Raw genomic sequence first — 27,856 nt, 5'->3', positions numbered from 1 at the left:
AACCGTCGAGTTCCATGTTTGTATGTTGAAATTGAGAGCAGAGCCGAACTCCATGTTGTGAAAAGTTATCATCTAGGAACTTAACTTTTTATAATTATTTTTATTTAATTTTCTTTTTGTCGTCTAACGTATGAAAGCATAGAAATCACATTCAGCCTCGTACGGTGTCGCATTATGAATGTTCTTAAGCGGTAAAAGTCTTTAGGATTTTTGGGGGCATTTGCAGGGAGTTTCTTTCTTTCTTTTTTTCCAATTCAGCCGTAGCCAGCCGAAAGATTTTAATACGGAAACCCTTTTTAAGTTGCGATTTTACTGGCTGTACGGATCTCATGGACCACCCGTCCTCCTCGGTCATCACGCAAGTGAGCAGGGATGAAGAAGCCAGTGCTCCTTTACGGGACAGAGGTGAGTTGAGAGAAAGTTTGGAGTCGGCACATGTCAAACTGATGAATGTTTGGTGCGCGGCGGCCGCTTCATACAAAGTTTAATTCCGTCAAAATGCCGCATTGACTCGACTTTATGGAAAACTCAAGTGTTCAGTCACACATTTCCGCACATCAAAACACTACAAAAACATGTGATATCCACTTTCTGAGGGCTGGTGACAGTGGATGCATCTTGGGGATGAGGATCAAGTCCATTCATTATAATAACACAGTGCAGACCTATCACATACAGTTAGCTTCATTTGCATTCCATAAACTCGAGTTTAATTAGAAACTTTTTTTTTCCCCTATAAGTGAAGGCTTTGCTGTAGAGGGGGCGTGTCCATGATGACACTCTTCACTGACGTTTGAGGGAAGGCTGTTCGTGTTTACTCTGTAGTGTGTGCTGTAGTACATCTTCTCTATAACCTGTCATTTTATGCTTATGTGTGCATGTAGCTCATAATGAGTCCCTCCTCAGGTGACAAGATTGCATAGTATAGTCATTGTTTGGTAATGGCAGACTTCTAGCCTCCCTGGTCTTATCTCTGATTTACAGATTAAGTCTTTTTGCTATGGTGTCAGTGCAAGAATGCACAAGAATTGTTCTTTTTATTGTGGACACACCTGTTTATGCTTTATTGATGGTGTTTTTTGCATTTTGCAATAATCAAAGTCTATCAAAATTATGAAATGACAATATGGGAAGTGGTGGAATTATGTAATTCTAACTTCAAGCATTTAGGACTTTAGATGACAAGTTTTTAAGATCACTGCCTAAACTCTTGACTGGTAGGTCATAGGTCATAATGTGACAGTAAGCAAGATAGGCCATGGTTTGCAGGTCAAAGGTTAGATGAAAAGTGACTGTAATCAATGATTTGACTTTTCGGGAAAATATTATGGCTACGACAACTTTTTAGGGACACAAAGGTCTCTTGTAGCTATTTTATGATTATTATTATATATTATTTTTTAATTTTGAAGCTTTCAGATGTTCCAGAAAATGTTTTGACTAAACTGTACTGTACCCTGCAGTGTTGCTTATCTGCTGTCTGTGATTGTAATTTCTGTGATGTAAACAAAATATATTTTCATGTTTTCAACTCTTGGAAACATGACTTCCACATTGCTAATCATATTTTTTGCTCAGTGATGATATTTATATATAACAACACAAGCATGAAATATATTTATATATATTTATAAAATATTTTCTTAATTTATCTTAATATTTAAAAAAAAAAAAATGAAAGGCTTAGATTAGCACCTCATTTAAACTAGAATTGGGTATAATCTGTCATTATTAATCAGTTTATTTAAAATATAAATTTTGATTCCTTGTTATAATTCCTTGTGCTATAAATTTTTTATAAATAGTTAGTAGGTAGTTTTGGTCTTGGGTGTTATGCTAATATGCATGTTTAATACAGCTTAAATTTTTTTTCTTACAATTAGTTTTGTTTAATTGTATTTATTTATTTATTTTTCAGAGCAAAAAATAATGACTATACTACATTTTACCATGATTTACAGAAGACACCCACTAAAATGTCATTCACTCACACTGTAACAATACTTAAAGGGGTCATATGATGTCAAAGTAGTTTTGCTTTCACAACGAAACACAGCGTCACACACGGAGGCCTACAGTGAGCAGAGGCCGAGGGCTAGAGTGAGGAACGGCGGGAGGGCTAGAGTGAGCAGAGGCGGCGGGTTCGACGGAGCGTCCGGAGGGCTTGCGGCAACCACATGTGACGACCCCGGGCTGGACTCCGCTTCGTCCACGGTGAAAGCCGATCCGGCGATCCACAGCGCAAAGTTGTTGTATTTCCTCAGCAACCAGCACGGATCAGCTCCAGGCATGACGAAGCAGATATCGTCCTCTTTTGGAAGACCAAACAAAGTAGTTTCGCTTTCACAACGAAACACACAGCACCTTCACGACATGGCGGCGGCAACAACAATACTACAGCAAGAATAAAAGTTACGCCTTCTTTCTTTGCGTGAACATTTGGGCGGCGTTATGCAAATCTTCCCACATAGTGAGGTAGACATGTGGGGGCGTGTTAGAACGAGCCGTTTTAGGTAGGCGTGGCTGACTCTTAACTTTTATAAAGAATATCTCTTTGGATTTGAGACTTTAGTCTTTGCAACTTTACAGATCTTCTTTATGCACCAAGAGCTTGTAACACTCCAAAGAGAAAGGAAAAATTGAAATCGCATCATATGACCCCTTTAATATACAAAAAAATCTTATGAAGCATATTTAGAACAAGAGTCATTAGATGACATAAAAAGATTCTATAAGGATCACAGTGCCTCCCCCAAATACTAATGAATTGCCTTTTTAAATCTTTAACAATCTTTGGCACTATCTCGGAAAAAGGGTAAAAGGGTACCCATGTTTTACCCATTTATCATCAAGACATTTTTAATAATTTAAAATATAATAACATTTAGCATCACATTTTCCTTTATATATTTTAATAAGTAATGGTCAGAATAAGTATGTTTTTCTATGTAAATTATGTTATGCTAAATGATGATGGAACAGTATTTCATTTTATTTTCACAAAAGTGATTTAAAACATTAACATAGATACTTTGCAACACTAATGACGTAGTGCTGCTTTAGTTTTGCTTATATTTAACACCAACATTGTTACTTTAAGCTTTTGTAGAGGTTAGCAGGTTTTATGTTTTAAAAATATAAAGCTGATATGTTTCAGCAACGTTATGAATGCGTTTGAATGAACACAAGCATGCTTTCTAATTGATGACGACTACAGTGAGAGCCGGCTAAAGCCATACCAGTCAGACTCAGCCTCACTGCTTGTTTTTCCGACCGCTGTGTTTTTCACCAGCGCTCCTTTTTCCACTCTTGCGCACACAGAGATGGAGATAGTTTACAGGCCTGTGTTTTTGTTAGAGATTTGATGAAAACCACTCCCTGTATAGGTTCAGTACAGTGCACAGATCCTTTCCGTCTGTCTTAGCATTTCATTTTTATATATTAGTTAAAAAAATCTCCTGTTGAAGAAGGTAATACATTGGAATATTTAGGAAGGTGTATTATAGTTAAAAAAGGGGCAATGTCTCTGTGATATGCCTAGAGAATGTTGCAGAACTAGGTAGTTACATCTCCGATTGCCCCATGAGTGTAAAGCGAAACAGATTGTTTTGTAAGGCGAAGTATGACGTGGTTGAAAAAGAATCAAGAGCATGTACTGCCTTTATAGCCATGTGTGATATTAAGTTTCATAGTCACTCTTTAAACTTTATACATCTCGCACAAAACCAGTGATTTTTCCCAGCAGTGTTTTCAGCAGTGTTGGACTAAAAGCAACAAACTGTCTGGAAGTTTTTAATAAGAATTGGCAAGTTTAACCTTATGCAAATGAGCAGCAATGTGTGGAGATTCTCAAAGACTGTGAAGACACTGATCGCTATCTTATGAGATATTATATTTGAATGTAGTCAAGATCAAGAAGTCATTTTGACTGAGTAAATGCACAAGGATGGATATGGAAAAATACTGTGGCATAAAGAACCATGTGAGAAAATGTCTGCATGCAGATTTCACTGAGTATGATTTGTGTATTCATAATCTTTTTTTTTTTTTTTTTTGCACTGCTGCAATTTATGTGCAAAAATGTAACGCTTTAATAATTTAATGTTTTATTCATAATTGTAATTAATATCTGTAACTAATAATTGTCTGCAATTTGATTTGTGTATTTATAAGCATTTTTTTAATTCTTCACTGCTGCAGTTAATATACAAATACTTTCCCTTGTGCAATGTTTTAATAATGTCAAGTTTTATTAATAATTGTAATAATATTACATTAAAATAAAATATAAATTATATATGCATTTAAATAATAATTTTAGAAGCTTTCAAAAGTATTAAAATATATATATATATATTTTTAAACCGGCTGTTACTATCATTTGTGATCAGATTCATGGTTGATGTGTGAGTTTTGCCTGGGTTTTGGCTAGGCTTGCATGGGTCCCTTTTTTGGCCTGTCTGTCAAAAGTGCTGTCTCATGAATCGTGGAAAGACTGAGTAGCTTGAGGTGTATATGAGTCAAATGATGCTTCTGTGGTCTTCGAGGCGAGGACTGTTCGTGAGATCTTTTTATACTGTCATTTGTAAACATGATTAGAACTGCATGTTTGTTCTGAAAGGGCGTTATGCAAGTTAGACCACATCAAAGTAACTCCGTTAGTGCTCTGGCACATACTGTAAACGTGATAGCGCCTACCATTACATGTTTGAGTCCAGCAGTGTGGTTCAGTTCTTCATGTGTGCTTGTTTCAACATGCCTTGATGCTTACGAGGAATCCTTGGATTTTCTCGTCTTCAGTGTCTATGCTCTCAATTTAGCAGATAACATTACTGCATTCAGGTCGTGTCGTAATGGTTGTGTTTACAATTTTAGCACTCATGAACGCCACTACAAAGTCATAATTACCAAATTGCGTTGGAAGCACTGGATTTTTTTTCGGCACACCTCAAACTCACAAGTCAGCCTTGAAGTATCATGGCGGAAGCAAATTGGTGTTATTTATAGTATGTTGTAATGGTGTATGTTGTTAGAATTCTAGTGCTGTAAAATGATTAATCGTGATTAATCACATCCACAATAAAAGTTTGTGTTTACAAAATGTGTGTGTATTGTGTACTGTGTATATTTATGTGTGATGGTCTGGGGCTGTTTTGCTGCTTCAGGACCTGGAAGACTTGCTGTGATAAATGGAACCATGAATTCTGCTGTTTACCAAAAAATCCTGAAGGAGAATGTCCGGCCATCTGTTCGTGACCTCAAGCTGAAGCGAACTTGGGTTCTGCAGCAGGACAATGATCCAAAACACACCAGCAAGTCCACCTCTGAATGGCTGAAGAAAAACAAAATGAAGACTTTGGAGTGGCCTAGTCAAAGTCCTGACCTGAATCCTATTGAGATGCTGTGGCATGACCTTAAAAAGGCGGTTCATGCTCGAAAACCCTCCAATGTGGCTGAATTACAACAATTCTGCATAGATGAGTGGACCAGAATTCCTCCACAGCGCTGTAACAGACTCATTGCAAGTTATCGCAAACGCTTGATTGCAGTTGTTGCTGCTAAGGGTGGCCCAACCAGTTATTAGGTTTAGGGGGCAAACACTTCTTCACACGGGGCCATGTAGTTTTGAATTTTGTTTTCCCTTAATAATAAAAACCTTCATTTAAAAACTGCATGTTGTGTTCACTTGTGTTATCTTTGACTAATATTTAAATTTGTTTGATGATCTGAAACATTAAAGTGTGACAAACATGCAAAAAAATATAAAATCAGGAAGGGGGCCAACACTTTTTCACACCACTGTATATATATAATATACATAGTACACACACACATATTACGTAAACACAAACTTTTATTTTGGATGCGATTAATCACGATTAATCGTTTGACAGCACTAAAAAATTCCAAATGTTTATGTATTCATGGCATAAAAACACATGCACAAGATCAATGAATGTATAATAGAGTAGCTGGCACACCAGGCCCAGGTCAGTAGGGTCATTCATCCTGGTTTATATGTATTTTGTGTTGTTATTATAGAACACACGGATAAAGCTTGTTAGAAAAACTGCTCATTTAGCTGATTTTGGAATTGGATTTTGCAGGAAAACTACATTTTCCTATCTCTCTGTGGCAGCACTAGAATGCTAAAATGCATAGAAAAACATTTACTTTTATGTATCTGGAAGATGCTTTTATCCAAAGCACTTTACATTGCATCAAGGTCTACATTTAATCAGTTCATGCATTCCCTGGGAATCAAACCCATGACCTTGGTGTTGCTAGCACCATTCTCTACTGTTCAGTGCACTTTTTTTATTTATTGGCAATCATTCTAAAATAATTTAATAATAATAAAAGTAGAAGGCAAGTTGCATAAAACCGTCAAACATCACATGGAGTAAGTGTAAGTTATGCACCTTAGAATCCCTTAAATTCAGTGCATGACTTGAAGTCTTTTCCTGGATCCTGGAGTTAGACTAAACTCTGACTCTGACGTGTTGCGTCTGGCCGTACAAACACCCAGACTGCTTGCATAATTCAGTAATCGTCGTCTTAACGGCTTGGTCTTTGAGCTAAGGAACATTTTAGTACCTGGATTAATATAGGTGCGCTGATTAATGCACCGACATAGAAGATATGTCACTGGATGATGTTGTTTACTGAGGCTTAGCTTTTGGCGTGACCCTGTGAAAAGCGTGCCAAGACATTGTCCAGGGCCATCGGATACATTTTCGGCGGAGCACCTGTTCACCACTTTGTTATAGTACTTTATTTTTAGAAAGGCCAAGCTTCAAAGCTGTGCCCTAGTTTTTCTCCATGTTTGGGATTGGCAGCGGCCAATGCTCCATTGACGAGTCTGCTTGCATATGCCAAATATTCCTAATATTTCAAAACCCTTTTTGTTATTTCCTGTCTTGGAAGGTGGTACGGCCTCAGCAAAGTGGGTCAGTGGATGTGGTCAGTAATCGGAATCCCTCCCTGTCTGCAGGGCATTGTGGATTATCTCGGCATGGTGTTCCCAAACCTTCGCCGTTCTTTACCTGTTTTGTTTGTACGTGAAATATGATCTGCCTGATGGAAGTCAGAGGCGGGACACAATGAAGGCTCAGTGTGGGCCTTCCATTGCCTTGCGGTGGCTCTTACTTCACTTCCTCACACTTCCTGTTCCTATTTTGGTTTGGCTGGGCACAGTGCAGCAGAGTTATGGGCCAGAGATATGGCTGCATTCCAGTGAGGGTGCGCGAGAGGGAGACAGGGAGGGAGAGTGAGTTCATTGGGGCCCCTGGAGGGATTCTCATGCTCTCTGAGTTTAATCCAAGCGGCAAGACTGTCATTTTACGATCTGCTCTGTTTGTCTTGTGTTTCCTTTCTGGTACTGTCATATGTCATTAGGCAGTGGTTGGACCCCTTTTAGTGGCTTCTGCATTTGTTGAAAACTAAGATTTAACTAGTTAATTTAATTCAAAACTTCAGTCACTGTAATATTACTACCAAATACACATAATTACATATAAAAGAAAAAGAAAAATGTGTGTTTTTTTGTGATTGCAACAGACACATTTATGGATGCATGCTATATATATAGTGGTCGACCGATATATCGCCAAGGCATTTTTCAAATATCGCATTGGCCGATAAGTTTTTCTGTTTGGCCGATGCATTTGAGGTAGGACTTTTATTTTGACGGCGCTGAGAGCGGCAGCGCCTGAGCGCACACCGCTCACATTCTCCCTTTTGTTCGCCGTCGTCGTTAACAGTTCTGTCTAATACGGATAGAAGTCTGTCTAATAATCCGATAGAACTGTTAAACAAAGGAATTAAAATGTATACAAAAAGTATTATAACGATTGCTTTTATATTATTAGTAATAGAAAGACAAACATTATAATACTTTCTCGTTTGCCGTCAGCATTCAGCAAATACGCATTTACATCATTTAAACAAATCTTTGAATGGCTAATGAAAATTTAATTTCACAAACCTTGCAAACTTAGTCGAATCCAGTTGTGAGATCTTGTGAAGTGTGCATGTGACCTGCATGTGCTCTGCGTTACTTTCGGTCCGTGCAAATTGAATGCTTTAAACATTAAATTTGTGATTTCAAATTATGCTGCGCTTTATGCATTTGCCCAATGTCATATTCATGTCATTTTCACTGTGTGCTGTATGTAAAATGAGTGTTACCTTGGCTTTATTTGAAAAAATATGATTCCCAATGCACACAAACTTCCCAGAATAGCAAGTGCTCTGTTGGTTACAGTTTACTTCCTTTTTAATTATATTTTTATTAAATATTTATTTATTTGTAGAAAATACTTTGTCATCTAAAGTATAAGTATGTTTATTTTACAAATGTATTTTTTAATCCATTTTCAAATTATTTCAAATTTCTTAAATATTAATTAAAATAAATACAATTATATCGGCCATCGGCCACCCTGCTTTCCAAGATATCGGCATCGGCTGTCAAAAAACCAATATCGGTCGACCACTATATGTAAACACATAGGCTATTACATAATAATATATACAGTATCAGCAAGGATGCATTATATTGCATTCAATTTATCAAACATGGCCGTAAAGACTTCTATATTTTTACAAAAGATTTATATTTCAAATAAATTATATTCTTTTAAACTTTCTATTTGTCAACAAATTCTAAAACAAGTATCATGGTTTCCACAAAACCACAGCTTAACCTTTTTCAACATTGATAATATGAAATGTTTCTTGATGCCAAATCAGCATGCTAGAATGATTTCTGAAGGACTGAACACTGGAGTAATGATGCTGAAAATTTAGTAAACTACATTTTAAAATATAAATAGGGAGCAGTTAAATTGTAATATTTCATAATATTACTCTTTTTACTGTATTTGGTGTTTCTTTCAAAAACATAAAAGAAATCATACAGACCAGAAAAGTTGTTTGTACATTTAGATTTTTAACATGATTTGTATTTGTCCAGTTTTCTAAAAGACTGCCATGGGAATTTTCTAAAACTAGATTTTGCTGTTAAACTCTAGATTTTAGTTATTTTTTTCAGCAAACACTTTAAATTGCACTAATATAATACATTGCAGGAGTGAAGTAATATGTATTATAATGTATTTATTTGTTCCTTTATTTACAACTTTGGCACTTGTTTATAGTTTTTAAATGTTTAGACTTTTTCCCATAACAAATGTTTGTATTCAAGAAACAATTAATAATGTTTTATGGTACTATTGCAGTACCATGATAATTTGGACATACCATGATAATACTATGTTTTTTTTTGTGTAGTATCATATAAAGAACATGATCCTTGAATACAGTTATAATACCACAATATGTACTTCTGTTTACAAATATTTACCATAGTATGTGCCAAATTGTAATCCACGAATTATGGATTTTGCTGTTTGAGAAACATCCATTTTAATTATCCTTTATTTTACGAACTAGTCACTGTTTTGTTTTCCCTCAAAATATTGTTGTTTATGTTGCTGTAGTAATCTTAGACTTTTGTTTTCAAATGTGCACTTAACTGGACAAAATATGCTTTACTTTCACAAAGTATACTTATTGGTTGCAATGATAATATCACTAGTTGATTGCTATTCATTCATTTGTGCTATTTAAATTTTTAATTTCAAAGGTCCTGTCAGCCTACTATCTTTGGTGGCACCAATTCCACACTGTCATAAGTTAGTCTAGAATAGATCCCTTCATTGGATGTGCAAAGTATGTGCAATGTCACACAAATCGGCTGCCCTTGTCCACCAAGGGGTGGCATGAAACAAGTTACGAGTTTGTATCGTGGGATCGCATATCACCATCGTAAAGTCAGTCACTGAGTGGCTTCTGTCCGTCGGGATTGGAATAGCATTGGGACCCTCTTTAAAAGAGACCCAGATAAGCCACCCTTAAGTATGTGGACAGAAACTGAACTGGGTGGGGTCAAAAAGTTGTAGCCTAATTATCAGCTCTGGAGAGTTGAAGTGTATTTAGACCTCAGGCTCATTACAGAACGCCAAGGAGTCAAGTTTTCCTTATAATTGTCTCTGCTAGCTGGTCTCTGTTTGATCTTTTTCTGTTTACAAGTTCAGGTTTGTTGCTCCAAGCTAATAGGTTTCAGCTTTTCGGTCTTTCATCATAGTGTCCATCAAGGTATCATATGTACAGCAAAAGATAAACATATGGTTGAGCCATTCCCTCCTGTCCCCGCGCCGGGAACACAACAAAGTTTTGTTTTGTGATTCAGTTTATGGCGTAGTCTATATTTGTGTAGAATGCCATCCCTAGCCACTGTCAACAGCTGCCCGCGGGTGCTATTTAAAGCCCTCTGATGTGTAATATCAGAGGAGTCAGTGTGAAGCGATGGATGCGGTTTCTTCACAGTTCCCTTCACCTGCCCTTTTCCTCACATTTGTAAACCTGCCACTCTCGGGTCACATGCACGGTTAGCGTGTGTGTGGTATCGTTGACAAGTCAATGTACATTTTATGTTTGAAGGTCAAGAGACGTGTTTTATATCCCGATGATGGGCTGGCAGCTCACGGCATATAGGTTAACTTTGGTTTTAAGGGCAACTTTTATGTTGTAGGACATGTCAGAATGAAGATAAATCTAATAGGCTAATCTAAATTTAAAACAGAAACTCAGCCTTCAGTTTCTGATCACATTCTTTTACCGTCAATCACAATAAGACGCTCCGAGTAACTCAATGAATGTACTGTATGTTCTAACTAACTTGTTTATTACGGCTTTAAGTTTGAATTTTGAATGGCATGCTAATCTTCCCTGTTGACAGCTGCCTCGGCCGTCTTGGCTGCAGCCTAATTTGTCAAAGATTTTGTCTTGCAAAGTCCAGCTTTCGTCGCTGTTGTTCGCTCTTCTAAGTTGCTTAGGGGTGTGCTGCTGCCCCGAGCCCAACATAGATCCATAATCACGTGGATTTCCTGTAATGTGTCACTATTCACGGATACTATGTCTCCGTCTGCTGTATTTGGTGACAGATATCTTTCTTATTAGCAAACAGTAGGCATGGGTGGTTTGAATAATTTTATATACGAGTACTCTAACACTGATTTTCAAACTATTTGATGCCAAGAACCCCCAAATATGATGATGATGATAATCTTTGCAAAACAGTTCCCTTAAAATATAGGCCTAGAGGTGGTTATATATTTATGAAGACCCATTTATACTGTTTTTTTTATTAAAGACCTGCAAAATGAAATAATTTGCTTTTATATTCTTACTGTATTAAAGCCAAAATAAAATCTTAAAATATTTTCTGGGAAATATTGACTTATTATTAAAAGTGTCTTTTCTTCTACTACTTCAGAGCAGTTTTATAGTTAACTTTAGAGTTAATAGTATTCTATATTTATTTTATTTTTTAGAAAAAAACTTTTTTTCTTAAATTCACTTTTTTGGGGCACAGTCGTATTACAACCATCTGTGCAAACAAATTGGGCTATTGAAAATGTAAAATGAAGTAAAATGCGAGATTACTTGAGGAATTCTTAGCAGAAGGACAATCAATTTGTGCTATTTAAGTAGTGTTTTTAGTGGTTGACTAGTTAGTTTGAGGGCATGTCAGACAGATATTTTGCATACTTGTTCTGCACTGTGTTAGACTCAAAAGCATTGTTGTTCTGTGTCGTATGTTGAAGCTCAGATTATGGAGTAAGTTTTGGGAAGTTTTGGGAAACTCATGGGTGTGACACACGTGTTTCCAATTAATAAAACCTCCACTCCACCCTTTCAGAAATCCATATATCTATACAGTTAAAACACCAGTTACGCTAAGGCTTTCAGTGAAAGATTTTACAACAATGTAAGAAGCCTGCTTGTTTTAATCAGTATCTCAAAATGTGACTTAGACATGCTTTGGATTTTATTTTGATGTTTGCATTTAAGACTAGTCATTACCGGTCATTTATATGTGCATACGAGTACAGTCATCTCATAATGAGCATAAGCTGTCGGAACTAGTCGAGTGTATCATGCATGCAAAGATATATGACAGTGAACAGCAGGGTAGCTGTTGGTGTGATACGATTGCTTCTCGTTTCCCAGGTACCCCTCCACATGCTGCATCCTCATCGAAGAAACCCCGCAGTCGTGGCATTTTCCACAGTCTCTTCTGCTGCCTTTGTCATGACGAAACGGATCACGTGCCCGTCAATAACAACGCCCCGCTGCTGGTGGAAGAGAACGGAACCATCTCAAAAGTAAGAGTTATTTCAGTTTTGGTAACTTCTTATTTTGACGTCCCGCCCTGAACTCTCTAATGTTTTCTGAATACCGGCCAGCTCGTGGTTAACATGGCCGAGAGCCACATGATCAGCTGTGATAGTGAGGAAACCAAAACCTCAAGTTAGCTTTTGCGCAATTCTTTTCCTGTTTATGAGTTGTGACAGTTGAATATACTATGATGAGAATTAATCTCATTTGTGCTCATGTAGAGACCCTAACTTACTCTAAATCAATGTTCTAAATTTATTTAGCAAAAAGTAAAGCTATCTGTTCTTATAATTCCCAACTAATTGAAAGCCGATATGAAGGCATGTAAAATTTTTTGCCACTCATAATTAAATTGAACTAATTATTCAGGGGAAAAAAGCATGGCTGTGAACAACTACGAGCAGATCGGGTGTCAAGACGCTGTAGGTGTCGGATTCAGATTTATGCCTTACTTCAGCTTTTTATAGTGATTTGATACACTAGGAGTTATTTGTCACGTCTCTGAAGCACCAAAATAAATCGGTAGGTGTCCTGAAGGCGGGCTGAGTGCAGGGTTCAGTGGAGTCTCAACCCCTCCGTCATGTCAACGTGCAAATTGCTGCTGGTGTCTCAGGCAGGCTGTGGGCTCAACGAATCCCTTCAGATCTCTGACTCTACTCGCAGGCTCTCTGGAGAAAGCAAACCTATGGGAGAATGTTTGGAGTGTTTCCCTTCTTCTGACCTTTGCCAGTGTTTTGGAGAACGGATGTCTTTTTTCGAAAGCAACTTTACTAAATGCTTGGAATCCTCTGCCTTTTTTAAAAGCGAGCACTCAGAAGTAAACATGCCCGCTGAACTGTGCTTTGGCCATTCTGAGGTCTCTGGACAAGGAGATCCTAAAAAGGAAAACCAGTCTTTGGAACGTGCTGCAGAATTGTGCACAGAACAAGAAGCACTTATTGAATCCGCTGCACACCAAAACGCCATTGAGGTGAACGAGGCTGATGGAATTTGCATTGAAAAGGGTCAAATCAATGGTGAATTTTCAGATCAGTCTTTTTCATCTGGATACAGCTCTTTGTTGGACAACTGCTCTGAGCACAGTGAGTGTTTTGAAATAAGCAGTTCTTCAGTTGACTTGGTTGAAATAAGCCAGAATGATGAACTTAGCATTGCATTTGAGCCAAGTGATCAAAGTGAGATTTCTGAACATGATGCTGAACAGTTAACTTTATCCGAGATGAGCCTAGATGATTGTGAGTTTCAACGAGATGATGCTGAACAACAAGATGATGCAGAACAGATAATTTTATCTGAGATGAGACTAGGTAATTGTGACTCTTTTGAACAACATGATGCAGTACAGTTAAACTCATCAGAGATGAGCTCAGACCTTTGTGAGTTTATTCCACAAGATGATGCAGAATCGGTAACTTCATCTGAGTTTAGCCCAGACTGTTTTCAACAAGATAATGCAGAAGAAATCATTTCATCCGAGTTGAGCTTAGGGGATTGTGAATCTTTACCACAAGATGATGCAGAACAAGCAACTGAGGGAGACCTTTGTGATTCTTTTCTGCAAGCTGATGTTGAGTCCTCACAATTAGATCCTTCAGATCATGAAACGCTTTCTGAATGCGATGCAGAATATCAGGACCAGCACAGCGAGTGTGAAAACAGCAGTGCTGAAGACAACTTATCTGATCAAAACAGTGTAGTTGAACTAGATTCTGAAGACTGCGAGACATCTAAACAGTCTGAGCTTAACAATCAAAACAAGCTTGATAACTACCATGCCACACATTTCGAATCCCCTGAACTGTGTCAGGACTCTAAAGAAAGTAAGCCATCTGACCACTGTGTGTCCCTTGAGCACACACAGCTTACTGGGCAAATGGACACCACTGATGACAGCCTAGATGATAGCACTTGTTCGTCGGAGAACTTTGATTGTAGTCGGACCTTTGACTCCCCAACTGAAGGGCATCAAGACTGTAACCGACTCTCTGAGCACAGCGAATCCTCTGTATGTTTTAAGGTTTTAGAACAATGCACAAGCTGTGGAACGTACTTTGAGAAATGTGATGTCCGTGAACAATGCACTCCCTCTGTGCCCACTGACCATTCTGAGGGCCCACATCAAAGCAGACTTGCAGAAAAATGCCCAGAGTCTTCAAGAACACATAGCTCTGTCTTTCACAACCCTGAATTAACCAAAGAAAATTTGCCTAATCATAGCAGCAAAACTGAATTTAGGAAACCATCTCAGTCCGATGCCATGTTTTCTGGATCAATGGAAACCTTTGAGGCTCGGTGGCTTTCTCAATTTCTTACTGATCTTTTGAGGCATAATAAGGAGATTACAAGTCCTGCTGCTGAAATCAGTGAGTCAAATGGAGAAGCAGAAATCCCTGAAGTTGAAGCTTTGGACAACTGTAGGAAGCTCTGTAGAAAGTGTGACGACTTGGAGAAGGGGAAATGTTGTAATGATGAAACTCTTCAATCTTTTCAACTTGGTGATGATGAGGAGGCAAGGTTTGAACACCACTCAAATGTGGACATCTCCCTGGATGCAGTGACCACAGCAGCAGGTTCTTCAGATGAATTGAGTGAGGAGGAGTATGGTGACTGCATGGATGGTAAAAGTCAAGGGAGCTCTGAAACTGAATCATTCAAAAGTGTTGTTGAGTCTGAATCATTTGAAATCTTCTCAGATCAACCATGTGATAAGGAAAACCTTCTTGAAGTGGATGAGTCCTTGATTCAAATTCTACAGCCAGATGAGTACCCTGATGAAGGTGATGCTGAGAATTTTGGTATGTATACACAGGAAGGTTTAGATGCTTGTGAAGAAGAATGTGAGATTGATTCTGAGCAACAAGTGACAGGAAAGAAAAGCAGTAAAACATATGCTGAAGCTGTAGCTGTTGGACTCCCAGTTGACCCGGGTCAAATCCACGAATGTGCCAAACCAGATGAGGTCCATGAAACTGAAGATTATGGGCCTGGTTTCATGGATGAATGCTTCTCGTTGTATTCTGAGAGCAAGGATGATGAACTTTGCTATAGAAATGGAGAGGTCGCTGAACCCCATGTTGATATGCAAGTGTCCTGTGTTGCAGCTGTTGAAAGTTGTGGACTTGAAGAAGTCATTGAAAATGCTTTTGACAGTGTATCTGGAGATTCCACAGAATTGTGTGCTGTGAAGGACACATTTCAAGGAGCTGATACTTTGGAATCACCTGTTGAAGAAAGTACATTGTTGGAAAATGAGGTCAGTCAGGATTTAACCGAAAAGGACAGTTCTGAGAACACGGAAAACGTACAAGATCTCAGTTCTGTGGTTGAAATCGATGCAAACAAGGAGACCAACTCTGACTTTGATGAAATTGAGGGGGCTCATGGACCTTGTTGTGGAGAGATTGAAACTACTGAAGATGAAGAAACAACCCTGTTTGACTTTGAGGATGTTGTGGGATGTTCTGAGGAATGTGATGAAGGTAAAGAGACCCCAACTGCTGATCAACTGGTCTCTTGCGCCTTTGAGGAGCAGTCAAACACAGAGAATGGCACTCTTTGGGTATATGATGGTCAGCAAGAGGCCAAAAGCGAGCCAAAAGACACCTCTGGGCTCCTTCATCCTCCTGGAACAGATGGTCTGTCTGAGAAGAACCAGAAAAATGAAAATTTAGAGGAACTTATACATCAAGTTGCAAGAAGTGAAGCATCTGAACAAGACACGTTATTTAAGTCCGACCAAAAAAACAGTGATCAGAGTTATTCTTATGAGGAGAGTGATGTATCTGAAGATGAAGAGTACCCAGAGGACTGTGATTGTGAATTCTGTCTTCCACCCATAGATCAGGTACCTTTTTCTTAGGGGAGACACTTGCTAATTTATTTTAGCATGTTTTTGAAAAGCCTATGCATGAATTTGATAGTTCAATGTCAAAACTTTTTGCTTGTAAAAGAATGCATTCAGTCTGTTTTGAGTTTGCCAGACATTCCTGCCATCTTGGTTTATGCTTCACATTTTAATTAGTATGAAGTCAGTAGCAACAGAACTAAAATAAGATGCCATGCTGGATTCTGATTCCATGTCATATGTTATGTTATTTAAATCAGTGTCATCTGTACACTCTCCGACTTGGTAATGAATCCGGAAGAGCCTGCAGGTCTTGAGATACTCATTCTGTAAACATAGGACAGAGTCGGTTTCAGACTCTGTGTGCACTGTGTACTTTTCGATGAAGAATTGGTTGGCCAGCAGCTTTGCAATCCCATCCCAGCTGCAGTGAGTCACTTGATCTTCCTCGGCTTGTGGAATGCTAGTGCTAAAAGAGCTACCTTATGCCCCCTTATGGATACTAATGTCTATAACTAATACACCCTGTTTGGGTTAGGCTGTATGACCAAAGATTTACCATGGTGTATTTGCATAATGTTAATTGTGAACTACTGTGCAAAATTTGGAGTCAGTGAAATTTTTTTTTTTTTTTTTTAAAGAAATTAATACTTTTTTTTCAGCAAGGACAAAAATAACAGTAAAGACTTAAACTGTTAGAAAATATTTGGTTTAAGTCTACCAAATTTGGTTTCAGCACAGCTGTTTTCAACACTGATAATAATAAGAAATGTTTCTTGAGCACCAAATGAGCATATTAGAATGATTTTTGAAGCGTTGTGTGACACCGAAGACTGGAGTAATGATGCTGAAAATTCAGCTTTGCTCTAACAGGAATTAATTACATTTTAAAATATATTAAAAAGAACAGTTATTTTAAATTGTAATAATATTTCACAATATTATTGTATTTTTGGTCAAATAAATGCAACTTTGGTGAGCAAGAGATTTCTTTAAAAAATGTATACTGACCCCAAACTTTTGAACGGTACTGTACATGCTGTATGCTGTTTTATTTTTAAAACACGTTTTATGTTTTTCCGACAGTTCAATGGAAAAACTGTTTATATATTAACCATTTGGTAAAGACTTTTTTAACAGCCCAGTGAATTAAATAATTGAAAAAAAAAAATTTCTATTTAATTTCTTTATTTTGTTGGAATAACAAATGAAAGTATGACATTGTCTATACCGGAGTTAAAACAAAAAACTCAAACAGTTAAACTAGTATTCCAAAACTGATAATTCTTTAAAATTTTCTTGAAATTCTAGACACGCCATACATGCTTCGTGATTTGCATTTTTCCATGTGACTTTATAGCTCTAAATAATATGAAGCAACCCTGTCCACCAATAAATATTTAGGCAAAGGTATAGAATATCAAATAAAATCTTTACCAGTTGACACATTTTATTGTCCATCATACAGTACATACCGTCACACCAGCCAGCCCTACATATATTACTCATAAAACTAAATTTCTTCTCTACTAACAGACTAGAGATACATAATATAAGATACAAAACATAATAAATTATTTTGTATAGCTGACATGCAATTCCAGTCTTTATATGTATGCTAATGTCTGTGACATAAGAGCCTATACTGTATTTTTTACTGTAAAATAGCTTCTTGTTGTAAATGCCAACGTGGCTACTTATTTACCAGCGTCCTTGAAATGTTTATTACAGGTCCCAGCCAAACCACTTCTTCCACAGATAAAGTCTAAAGATGTAGGGAAGATCTGTGTAGTCATTGATCTGGATGAAACACTAGTCCACAGTTCATTCAAGGTAAGTCAATGTGTTGAGCCCTCTTTTTCCATCACTTTATAGCTCACAGCCGGTGTGAATTAACTATATATCACATGTGCTGTTGGCAGCCCAGCTAATCATCTCATGGATATGGGATACACTTGACTCAAATGTTATAGATAGATATTTCACACCATTGCATGCATTCACATCACACACTTTAAAGCTGAAGTGTGTCATTTATCTGATGTTCTCCTGTTCGGGCTTGAAGGGACAGTCCACCTAAAAAGGAAATTTCTGTCATCATTTACTCACTAATCGTCATGTTGTTCCAAACCTGTAAGACTTGCTTTCTTCTTCAGTACTCAAAATAAATATTAAATAAATATAATTTCAGTGTTTCTTGTCTGTACAGTGATAGTCAGTTTGGTCCAGTGTTGTTTTGGACACCACCGACTTTGATTATATGGACAACAGCAGCTGAAACATTGTTCAAAATATTATTGCAGACGAAAGCAAGTCTTACAGGTTCGACATAAAAGAGAGTAATGATGATGACAGAAATTGCATTTCTGATTGAACTATCCCTTTAATATGCATAGACAAGTATAAGTAAGTTGATTTCCCTGAAAAGTGTAAAAACTGTGGCTCTGCGATGCTATCAAAACGCTGCTTTGTTTGTTTGAGCAGCCTAACCAGCAGCATAAACTCAACCAATGGCGTTAGTTTGAGATCAGAATTTCTGTTTGTCCAACCAATCACAGCTGGTGGGAGGGAACATGTTTGAGTCTATATAGTATATTAATTATACATTATACAATTATATTAATTTTTTGAAATAAGAATTGGTGACAGACATTAGTGTTGCAGAATGCTCTAATGAACATTTTTACTGTTTTAGATTCTTATTTTTAAGTGACTTCTACTGTAAACAGTCGCCTTTTATACAAACAGAAGGACACTTCCAGTATCGGTTAAATCTGTTCTCGCATGTAAATGTAGACATGTTTTTGCAGGCATAATGCAACAGTTTGAACCAATGTAATGTTCTTATGCAATGTAATGTAAATAATGTTTGCATTGTTACAGAACACTTGCAATGTCTGTCACAATATGTTTAACAACCAAGAACACAATATGAAGTGTCATCTATTGCTAAATTGCCTCCACTCTTTTTAGATACCAGACACAAGTTATTTTCCGATCTTCAGAGTTAGCAGGGATTGTGCCAGTGTAAATACAAGTAAGCTTATTTGAGCTGGAGGAAAGCATCAAATTGTCTCGAGAAAGTGCAGTATGCTACTTTTGGTTCAATGATTCTGTCTAATGGCGCCTTTACTGTTTGTTTTTACAAGCATGCATGCACTTTTCCGGAGAAATGCGGCATTCCCTGATTTGACTCTTTATGGAAGAAATGTTTTCTCCCGCTGCATGACATCATAAATGTGCTATGTGCACAATTTGGAAAAGCCAGGAAGAAAAGGAATGTTTTCCTCTTGGGAGTGTCAGCAGCGACACTGTTCTAATGACTCTGACTACTCGCAATCAGAAAGTCAACTTGAAGTATATTGAATGTATTAAATATAAGCTGTTTGTTTAATAATAATTGTTTAATAGTTTATCCAAAAACTCTGTCATTATTTATTTAACCCCCATATTTCAAATCTGCATGTTGCTATTTTTTTCTTTCTGTGGAACACAAAAGGAGAATATTTTGAAGAGTCTTTGTGGAGCTTTGTACTGTGCAACAGTTCATAGAATATGGGTTTAGTAGACTGAGAATACTGCAAAGTCTTGGCAACATTTATGTTTTTTTTTTAAGCTTACCAGCTATGGTCATTATAAACTGCTAAGTAAAGATTTTTTTTTTTAAATCTTCATTTGCGTGCCACTGAAAATGAACAGTATGCAGCTTTGGAATGACTTGAGAGCGAATAAATAATGACAGTTTTCATGTATGGGGTGAAATCCTTTCAAAGTGAGTCAGAATTAAAACAAGTGTGATCTTTTAGCACAAGACAGCATAATGTTACTTCATGCCACATTTGTGAATGTAGGTCACACTGTCCTGACATCTCTGTAACACATAAACGTGATTATCTCAACATTTGAGATTGAGTTTCTAGACCTATCTAAAGAGCACTCTCAGGTTCTGTAGCAATGGTCTAAATAATGACTGGAGCCTGTTGGGTGTTTACACCTCATGTTCAATAATATCTTGTCAGTCATTGATCCAGTCACCTGCAATATAGATTTAATTTATTTTCTTCTGCCTGAAACGGTTCAATCAGTTTTATTGTTTTTTTTTTTCTTCCTAGCCGGTAAACAATGCTGACTTTATCATTCCAGTGGAAATTGATGGGACAGTACATCAGGTGAGCATAACCTGTTCTCATACAAAGGGTGTTCATAAATAACTAATGAGTTGAAAATCAGGCTATGTATGAAAGTGAAACTGTTGTAGGCCAGCACAATCAATTGGGGAAAAAAGATCAAGATTATAACTGCTGTTTCAATAATGAAAGTTGCCAATTTTAATTCCAATATCCTCGAAATTTGATGACACCCTGAACAACCTGCTTCCTAAATTAAACATTTTCATAAATAAAAAGTGTGTGTATATGAAGAGTTAATTTGTAAAAACCGATAAATTGCCGATAAAAAAATGCCGTGCATTATTCTCCACATATAGTGCGATCTGAACCCTAAACACGTTTTGTCAAAAAAGCTGCTTTTGTCCACTTTCAAGGCATCGCGAGTTCACGTTTTACTGCAGAAGCCGACAAGCGCCCTTGTTGTTTTTGAACAGAAGCCGATAAGTCCATTTTAGCGAATCAGCGCGCTGTATTCAGGTCAGGTGACAAGGCTACTTTCACTTTGAAAAGACGTGCTAGCTGAGAGGAGTTTCGTCAAAGCTGACTACAAGTGATCGAGGATGGATAATTTCGACGAATTTGATGAACCTGTGATATCTTCTTCAGGGCGAAAAAGGAAAATAAAAGCCGAAACATTTTCACGGAACCTTGCAAAAGCAGCGCGTTACAGTGGTGAGGGAAAAGCTCCGTGTATTGCGTGTAATCACATCCATACAGTTTATGATCACAACAACAACAACGTTTGTCAGGCATCTACATTGTCATCTGAGGAGATTACAAAGATTAAACAAGTGTTTTTTTTAACTCTAAAACATGAAATGTGGAGTTACCTGCTTTTGCCAAAAAACGACTGTTGGGAGTTACCTGCTTTTGCTATAAAACAAACTTTTAATATGTAAAAAAAAACATACTTTCAATTAACTTTTAATTTTGTAAATTAAAGTTATTATTACTTAATCAAAACAACCCAACTTCAGTTTGATTGATATTACTTGGAATGCGCAATAAAAAAAACGTGATTTCTGAAAAAAAAATTAAAATGGGAGTTATCGGTTTTGCAAATGAACTCTTCATATATAAATAATGTAATTGTAACAAAAATATATTATATATACAGAATACAGTCTTATATTCTGACTGTACAGGAGAAAAATAAAAAAAAATTCTACCCACTTTGAGAAGTAATGTTAGATGTATAAACCTGGAAATAAGCATTTCTTCATATTTGTTTGGTGCTTTTTATTAAATATAGTTTGAGAGCAGTTTTACAGATAACTTCCAGTCCTAAAAATACATTTTGTATTTTTTTTTTCTCAAATTTTCTACAGACCCCGTAAAACACTTTTGCTAACTCCTTGGTGTTCACAGACTCCAGGTTGAAATCCTTTGATTACAGTGTTCAATCAAAATAATATATGTACATGTTTTGGCAATGGATGGGAATTGTAGCCAATCATAGCCCATTATATGCATGACTGCAGTGGTGACTTATAAGGTTTTAAATAAGTCTGTAGGCCTGTCATTACTCATCCTAATTAGATGAACGTGTTATGTTTCACTTCTGTTCTTAGTGTGTGAAACGCTGACGGTTTTGTTGATTATAATGTGAGCATTGTCATATTTTCCTGTTACTTGCTTTCTTTGTAAAAAAAAAAACAGCGTGCTGTTGTCCCACACAGAATAAGTATTTATTTTAATGCAATTTCTGTTCATTAGAATTAACAATTGAGATTACATTATCAAAAAAATTATTGATATAGTTAAGCTTCATTAATCACACAGTCCAAACTAACCGGTGACCTCTATTATTTGTCTGTCTGCTGTTGCGCAGTGTTGAACAGCGCAAACTTTTTCTCTTGTTTACGTATTGCCGCTTAACTCGGTTGTGCTACCTGACAGTAGCGTTGCCATCTCCGCTGATGGGTCAGAGCAGCAGGTGGCTATTTCTGGGTCCTGACTAAATGGAGTAGCAGTTTTACAGATAACTTTCCAGTCCCAAAAATACTACTTTTGTTTTGTTGTTTTCCTCAAATTTTCCACAGACCCCCTAGAACCCTTTTGCTGACTCCTTTGTGTTCCCAGACTCCAGGTTGAAAGCCCTGAATTACAGTGTTCAATCAAAATAATGTATTTACATGTTTTGGCAATGGATGAGAATTGCAGCCAATCATAGCCCATTATACGCATGAATGCAGTGGTGACTCATAAGGTTTTAAATAAGTCTATAGGCCTGTCATTACTCATCCTAATTGGACGAACGTTTTATGTTTCACTTCTGTTCTCAGTGTGTGAAACTGGGATAATCTGCTGTAACAGCTTTGTTGATTATAATGTGAGCATTGTCATATTTTCCTGTTACTTGCTTTCTTTGTAAAAAAAAAAACAGCGTGCTGTTGTCCCACACAGAATAAGTATTTATTTTAATGCAATTTCTGTTCATTAGAATTAACAATTGAGATTACATTATCAAAAAAATTATTGATATAGTTAAGCTTCATTAATCACACAGTCCAAACTAACCGGTGACCTCTATTATTTGTCTGTCTGCTGTTGCGCAGTGTTGAACAGCGCAAACTTTTTCTCTTGTTTACGTATTGCCGCTTAACTCGGTTGTGCTACCTGACAGTAGCGTTGCCATCTCCGCTGATGGGTCAGAGCAGCAGGTGGCTATTTCTGGGTCCTGACGAAATGGAGAAACCCTGACTGGCTTCTGAGAAGTCACTGGCCATCAATCTCTCCCCAGAGCGCGTCTCCTGCTCTCTCGGGCAGACAGTATGGTGCCTTGGCCCTTTAAAGGCCAACGGCCCCGGTTACACCACGGGACTGAAGACGTCTGACAGACAAGGCTTTGGCCTGTTTCAAGTAATCCAGGATAGGCTTGTGATGTCAGGAAAGCCTATTCGGGATGACTTGGTTCAGGAATGAGACCACCAGCTTCATAAACGAGCCTGGCTGACCTAGTTGTTAGAGTAAAACAACCCGTTTTATTGCGTCTCTTAAAACAGGGTTTATCATTCTATGATCGTATAAAACGTTATATGAAGCATCATATCAAGATGCAGGCTAATATAAATCTTATTTATTTAGTAGTGTCTTCATGACTGTGACCTGATTTAGCGCCGGTTTTTCTCATATGCTGGTTTTAACCCTTCAGATAGTAGCTGAATTGAATCCTTTGCAGGAATGACTCATATTTTAACTGTCCCTGTAGGTGTATGTGTTGAAGAGACCTCATGTTGATGAGTTCCTCAAACGAATGGGAGAACTGTTCGAGTGCGTGTTATTCACTGCAAGCTTAGCCAAGGTAATAAATGCTAATGCACTATGCAAGGTATTCAGTATTAAGTTTATTAATAAATAGGATTTAACAGCACTAACAGTATGTATCAGTTTATAGATGTTACAAGGTTCTGTGGAAAAATATTTATTGGACTTTTGCAGACCTGTAACAAAAATACAGGTTAATACATTTATTTGATCTGATTTCATAGATAATGTTATTTTTTTAGTCAACTTTTTTTTGTAAATTGTTTTGCTGTTCATTTTTTTAAATATATTTCTTAATATCTTATACCTTAATGTCATTGACTTTTTAAATTTATGACTTTTTACTCTCTCTCTCTATATATATGCTCTTTATTCTATTTTAATATACCTTAATATATCTTACGTCTCAGTAATTGATTTTTTTTTTTTTACTTTTCACTCTCAATATATCTTACTATATCTTGGTATATATCTTATATCTTAGTCACTTATTTTTGTTTTTTATACTTTTTTCTCTATACATATCTTCTGTCTTAATGTGTGTTGGTATACATCTTATATCTTAGTCATTGATTTTTAATTTTTTTTTATTTTAACTCTCTCTATATAAGATATATTATATAATATACACTACCAGTCAAAAGTTTTTGAACAGTAAGATTTGTAATGTTTTTTAAAGAATTCTCTTCTTCTCACCAAGCCTGCATTTATTTGATCCAAAATACAGCAAAAGCAGTAATATTGTGAAATATTTTTACGGTTTAAAAAAAACTGCTTTCTATTTGAATGTTTTAAAATGTAATTTATTCCTGCGATCAAAGCTGAATTTTCAGCATCATTACTCCAGTCTTCAGTGTCACATGATCCTTCAGAAATCATTCTAATATGCTGATTTGCTGTTCAAGTAACATTTATTATTATTATAATTATTATCAATATTTAAAACAGTTGAGTAAATTTTTTTCATGATTCTTTGATGAATAGAAAGATCCAAAGGTCAGCATTTATCTGAAATAAAAAGCTTTTGTAACATTATACACTATACATTCAAAAGCTTGAAGTCAGTAATTTTTTTTGGGGGTGTAAAGAAATTAATACTTTTATTTAGCAAGAATGCTTTAAATTGATCAGAAGTGATGAAAAAGACATTTAATGTTACAAAAGATTTCTATTTCAGTTCTATTTCTAAACTTTATATTCATCAAAGAAACCGGAAAAAATTCTACTCAGCTGTTTTGAACATAATAATAATTAATGTTTTTTGAGCTGCAAATCAAAATATTAGAATGATTTCTGAAGGATCATGTGACTGAAGTAATGATGCTAAAAGTTCCGTTTTGAAATCACCGGAATGAATTACATTTTAAAATATATTCAAATAGAAAACAGTTATTTTAAATAGTTTAAATATTTCAAAATGTTACTGTTTTTGCTGTATTTTGGATCAAATAAATGCAGGCTTGGTGAGCAGAAGAGAATTCTTTAAAAAAAACAAACACTTTTGACTGGTAGTGCAAATATTTATAGATTTATTAATGTATTCTTTATCTAGTCATCACAAACGACTTAAATCTTAGAATCACACCATATTGTAGAGAGGTGTTTCCATGTTTTGTTCTTGATACTGACACTTTTTTGCCCCTCTGTCTAACCGTGTCCATCACATTACCGGCATTCTGTTTTTCTAGTATGCTGATCCCGTCTCGGATCTCCTGGACAAATGGGGAGCTTTCCGAAGCCGTCTTTTCCGGGAATCTTGTGTGTTCCACCGTGGAAATTATGTCAAGGACCTAAGCCGTCTAGGCAGGGATCTCAACAAAGTCATCATTGTGGACAACTCGCCAGCCTCCTACATCTTCCACCCAGACAATGCTGTATGTTACTGCCTTCCTTTCTTCTTTTGCACATATAACTGCTTTGGGTCTCACGATATATTATGCGCAGTGCTTAGCCTGCTAAACCTTCTGAGAATTTATTTGTCAATTGTTTGTTGCTTTGTCCCACTATTCGTATCATTTTTTTGAACAGAAACTCTTTTCTGTCATGTTTAGGTACCTGTAGCCTCCTGGTTTGATGACATGTCTGACACAGAGCTGCTGGATCTCATCCCTTTCTTCGAGAGACTGAGTAAAGTGGATAATGTCTACACTGTGCTGAAGCAGCAGAGGACTACTAGCTAGCACGACACTAAGGGCAGCTGTCACTATGGGGCCAGGGAGGCTGCTGGGCTCGGAGCACCACACTGCTTCCCCCTAACAGGACCAGCCACTAGCTCAGTCCTCATCACCTACCCAGAATTCCATTCACATGATGTTTGATCGAGAAAAAGAAGTCGAATGACAGAACTGTGAAGGACTGCTTTAGCTATTACGTGCATAAAATAAGAAGCTGATTGTTTTAACACTCAGTTGCGTGAATCTCAGGAAAGCGAGCAAGAGCATATTTCACCCTGAAGTCAAATAATAGAAATTATATTTTGCTTAAAGAAAATGAAAGAGATGCTTTTTTTATGCCTTTGTGACATTATTTTGACAACTAAGCACATTCCCTCGAAATTTTGCCATAATGCAAACTTATATTTACTGTAATGTGTAAAAAATATATATATATTATTTAAATTGTATTGTATTTATACATTATGGTTGTATTTGTTGGACTGCCTTTAATTTATGCTTGTTTATGCAAAAAGTACTGTATTACAGTAATCTAATAAAAATCACCATTGTGAATAATAATGAAAATTACAAAAAAATATATATATATTCAGATGTGTTATGGTAATAATGAGGGACAAATTGTTTAATTGTCATAAAATTAATTTCGCAATGCAAAAAAAAAAAAAAAATGTCAAAGTACGCTTTGTTTTCTTTATGCAAATAATATTTTGTATTTATTTTACTCTTGATTTTAGGGGGGAATGTGGCCTATGCATGTTTTTGTGCGATTCTCCCAAAAACGTGTTACTCCTTTGCAACTCTTTCATTTTCATGATTAAGGGAAGCCCTGTTAAAATGAAAAAAACGTTGATTGTCCTCTTTGGTTGGTTATTTGAGAAGATACGTTTTTTTTTTTTTTTATATATATAAGAAAATGACTTCCTCTTCTTGGGTTTATATCTTGAGTTAAACTTCCCTCATTCCCTGTGTTCAATGAGTTTACTTCAAGTTCTCAAGTAAGGACAAAACCATAAATGGCAATCACATGGAATAATATGCTGTCTTTTTTTATCTAGCCAGCTTTATTGGACTCTAAAACAAGCGTTCATTATCCCTTTATTTTTCCAAAAATCATGTTTGTTTTTTTTCCTCTTTTCTAAATCAGATAAGAACGACTCGTGATGCAATCAGCCAGCACTTGAAATTCAAGTTTCACAAAGCAACAGATGTAAGAAAGGGAAATTGGTCCGGCACTTGTGTCCCACGGCCCGTTTTCACTCCGAAGGTTAAGCTAATGCACCTTTTGAATCATATACAGTATGCTTTATTTTGTCTAATGCGAGGTCATTCACCGTGGCCTTAAAATTACTGTAGCAACAATTCGTCAGACAATATCAAGGTGGTCTTATTTACGAAATCAGTTTGTCTGATTCTGTATAGTTTTAAATTCATAACAGTATGCCATTTGTGTGTTTATATTAATCAAAACGAGTAAAGAATACTGGAATCAAATCTTGATTTGTCAGTGGAAACAGATGTTCGACTTGTAATGCCTTAACTCTCCATTAGATCACTAAGCTGTCAGATGGTTCGAGAAAGTGATTTTGGCACTGGCTTAGGCATGCCGTACTGTGGACTGGAGAGCCCCTGTTAATGTGCAGTTGACATGCCTTCTTGTTAGTTGCCATTTAATATGGAGTTGATTGTTTTGCAAGTGCCAATATTGATGTTTCGAGACATAACGGTGATGTTCATGTGTCCAGGAGAGAGTGGAAAGATGATATGGTTTTTAATACTGGTGTTTTGTCCATTTTTCAGTGTTTGACTTTTTAAATCGATATGGTGATGACGAAACATTTGCCATCTCTATATTTGTGATATTAATGAAAATAGTGCTGTGCCATGGAGAAAAAAAAAAAAGATTTTGTTATTCATAAAAGTTTAAAGAGCAGCTTGAGTGTTATTTGATTCTTAAAAAGCACAACTGATTTTTCTCTTTTGTACTTGAATCAAACCCTGTATTTTATTCCGGTATTATTTCCAGTAGTAACATGGTCTGTGTATACGTTATTTGGGTTGTCTTCTACAAAATGAGTTAACATAAATCATTATGAAAGTCTTTAAAGGTATTTTTACCTTTTTGAACCAAAAAAAAAAAAAATCTAATTTCGTGA

At 36.5% G+C, this 27,856-nt stretch overlaps 1 protein-coding gene across 1 annotated transcript; it reads left to right on the top strand.

Moving 5' to 3' along the window:
- On the top strand, positions 1–26,106 carry LOC107660585 (carboxy-terminal domain RNA polymerase II polypeptide A small phosphatase 1-like). Its single transcript, XM_016449923.1, has 7 exons — positions 1–405; positions 12,079–12,233; positions 17,822–17,923; positions 20,203–20,259; positions 23,471–23,563; positions 25,215–25,400; positions 25,578–26,106. Exons 1-7 carry the CDS (start codon positions 330–332, stop codon positions 25,704–25,706), a joined length of 798 nt encoding a protein of 265 aa, XP_016305409.1. The 5' UTR covers positions 1–329; the 3' UTR covers positions 25,707–26,106.
- Positions 26,107–27,856: the final 1,750 nt, after the last annotated feature.

The sequence above is a fragment of the Sinocyclocheilus anshuiensis genome, unplaced genomic scaffold, assembly GCF_001515605.1.
Source record: "Sinocyclocheilus anshuiensis isolate Anshui unplaced genomic scaffold, SAMN03320099.WGS_v1.1 scaffold627, whole genome shotgun sequence".
In the NCBI taxonomy this organism is placed as follows: Eukaryota; Metazoa; Chordata; class Actinopteri; order Cypriniformes; family Cyprinidae; genus Sinocyclocheilus; species Sinocyclocheilus anshuiensis.
The sequence above is the reverse complement of the archived record's forward strand: the minus strand, read 5'-3'. Positions and strand labels throughout refer to the sequence as shown.

Bases quoted from the DNA above. Each gene is read 5' to 3' on its own strand.
- LOC107660585 (XM_016449923.1), top strand. From the start codon at position 330: ATGGACCACCCGTCCTCCTCGGTCATCACGCAAGTGAGCAGGGATGAA. The intron at 12,234-17,821 runs GTAAGAGTTATT...TGTTTATTACAG, and splicing joins AGAACGGAACCATCTCAAAA to GTCCCAGCCAAACCACTTCT. The intron at 25,401-25,577 runs GTATGTTACTGC...TGTCATGTTTAG, and splicing joins TCTTCCACCCAGACAATGCT to GTACCTGTAGCCTCCTGGTT.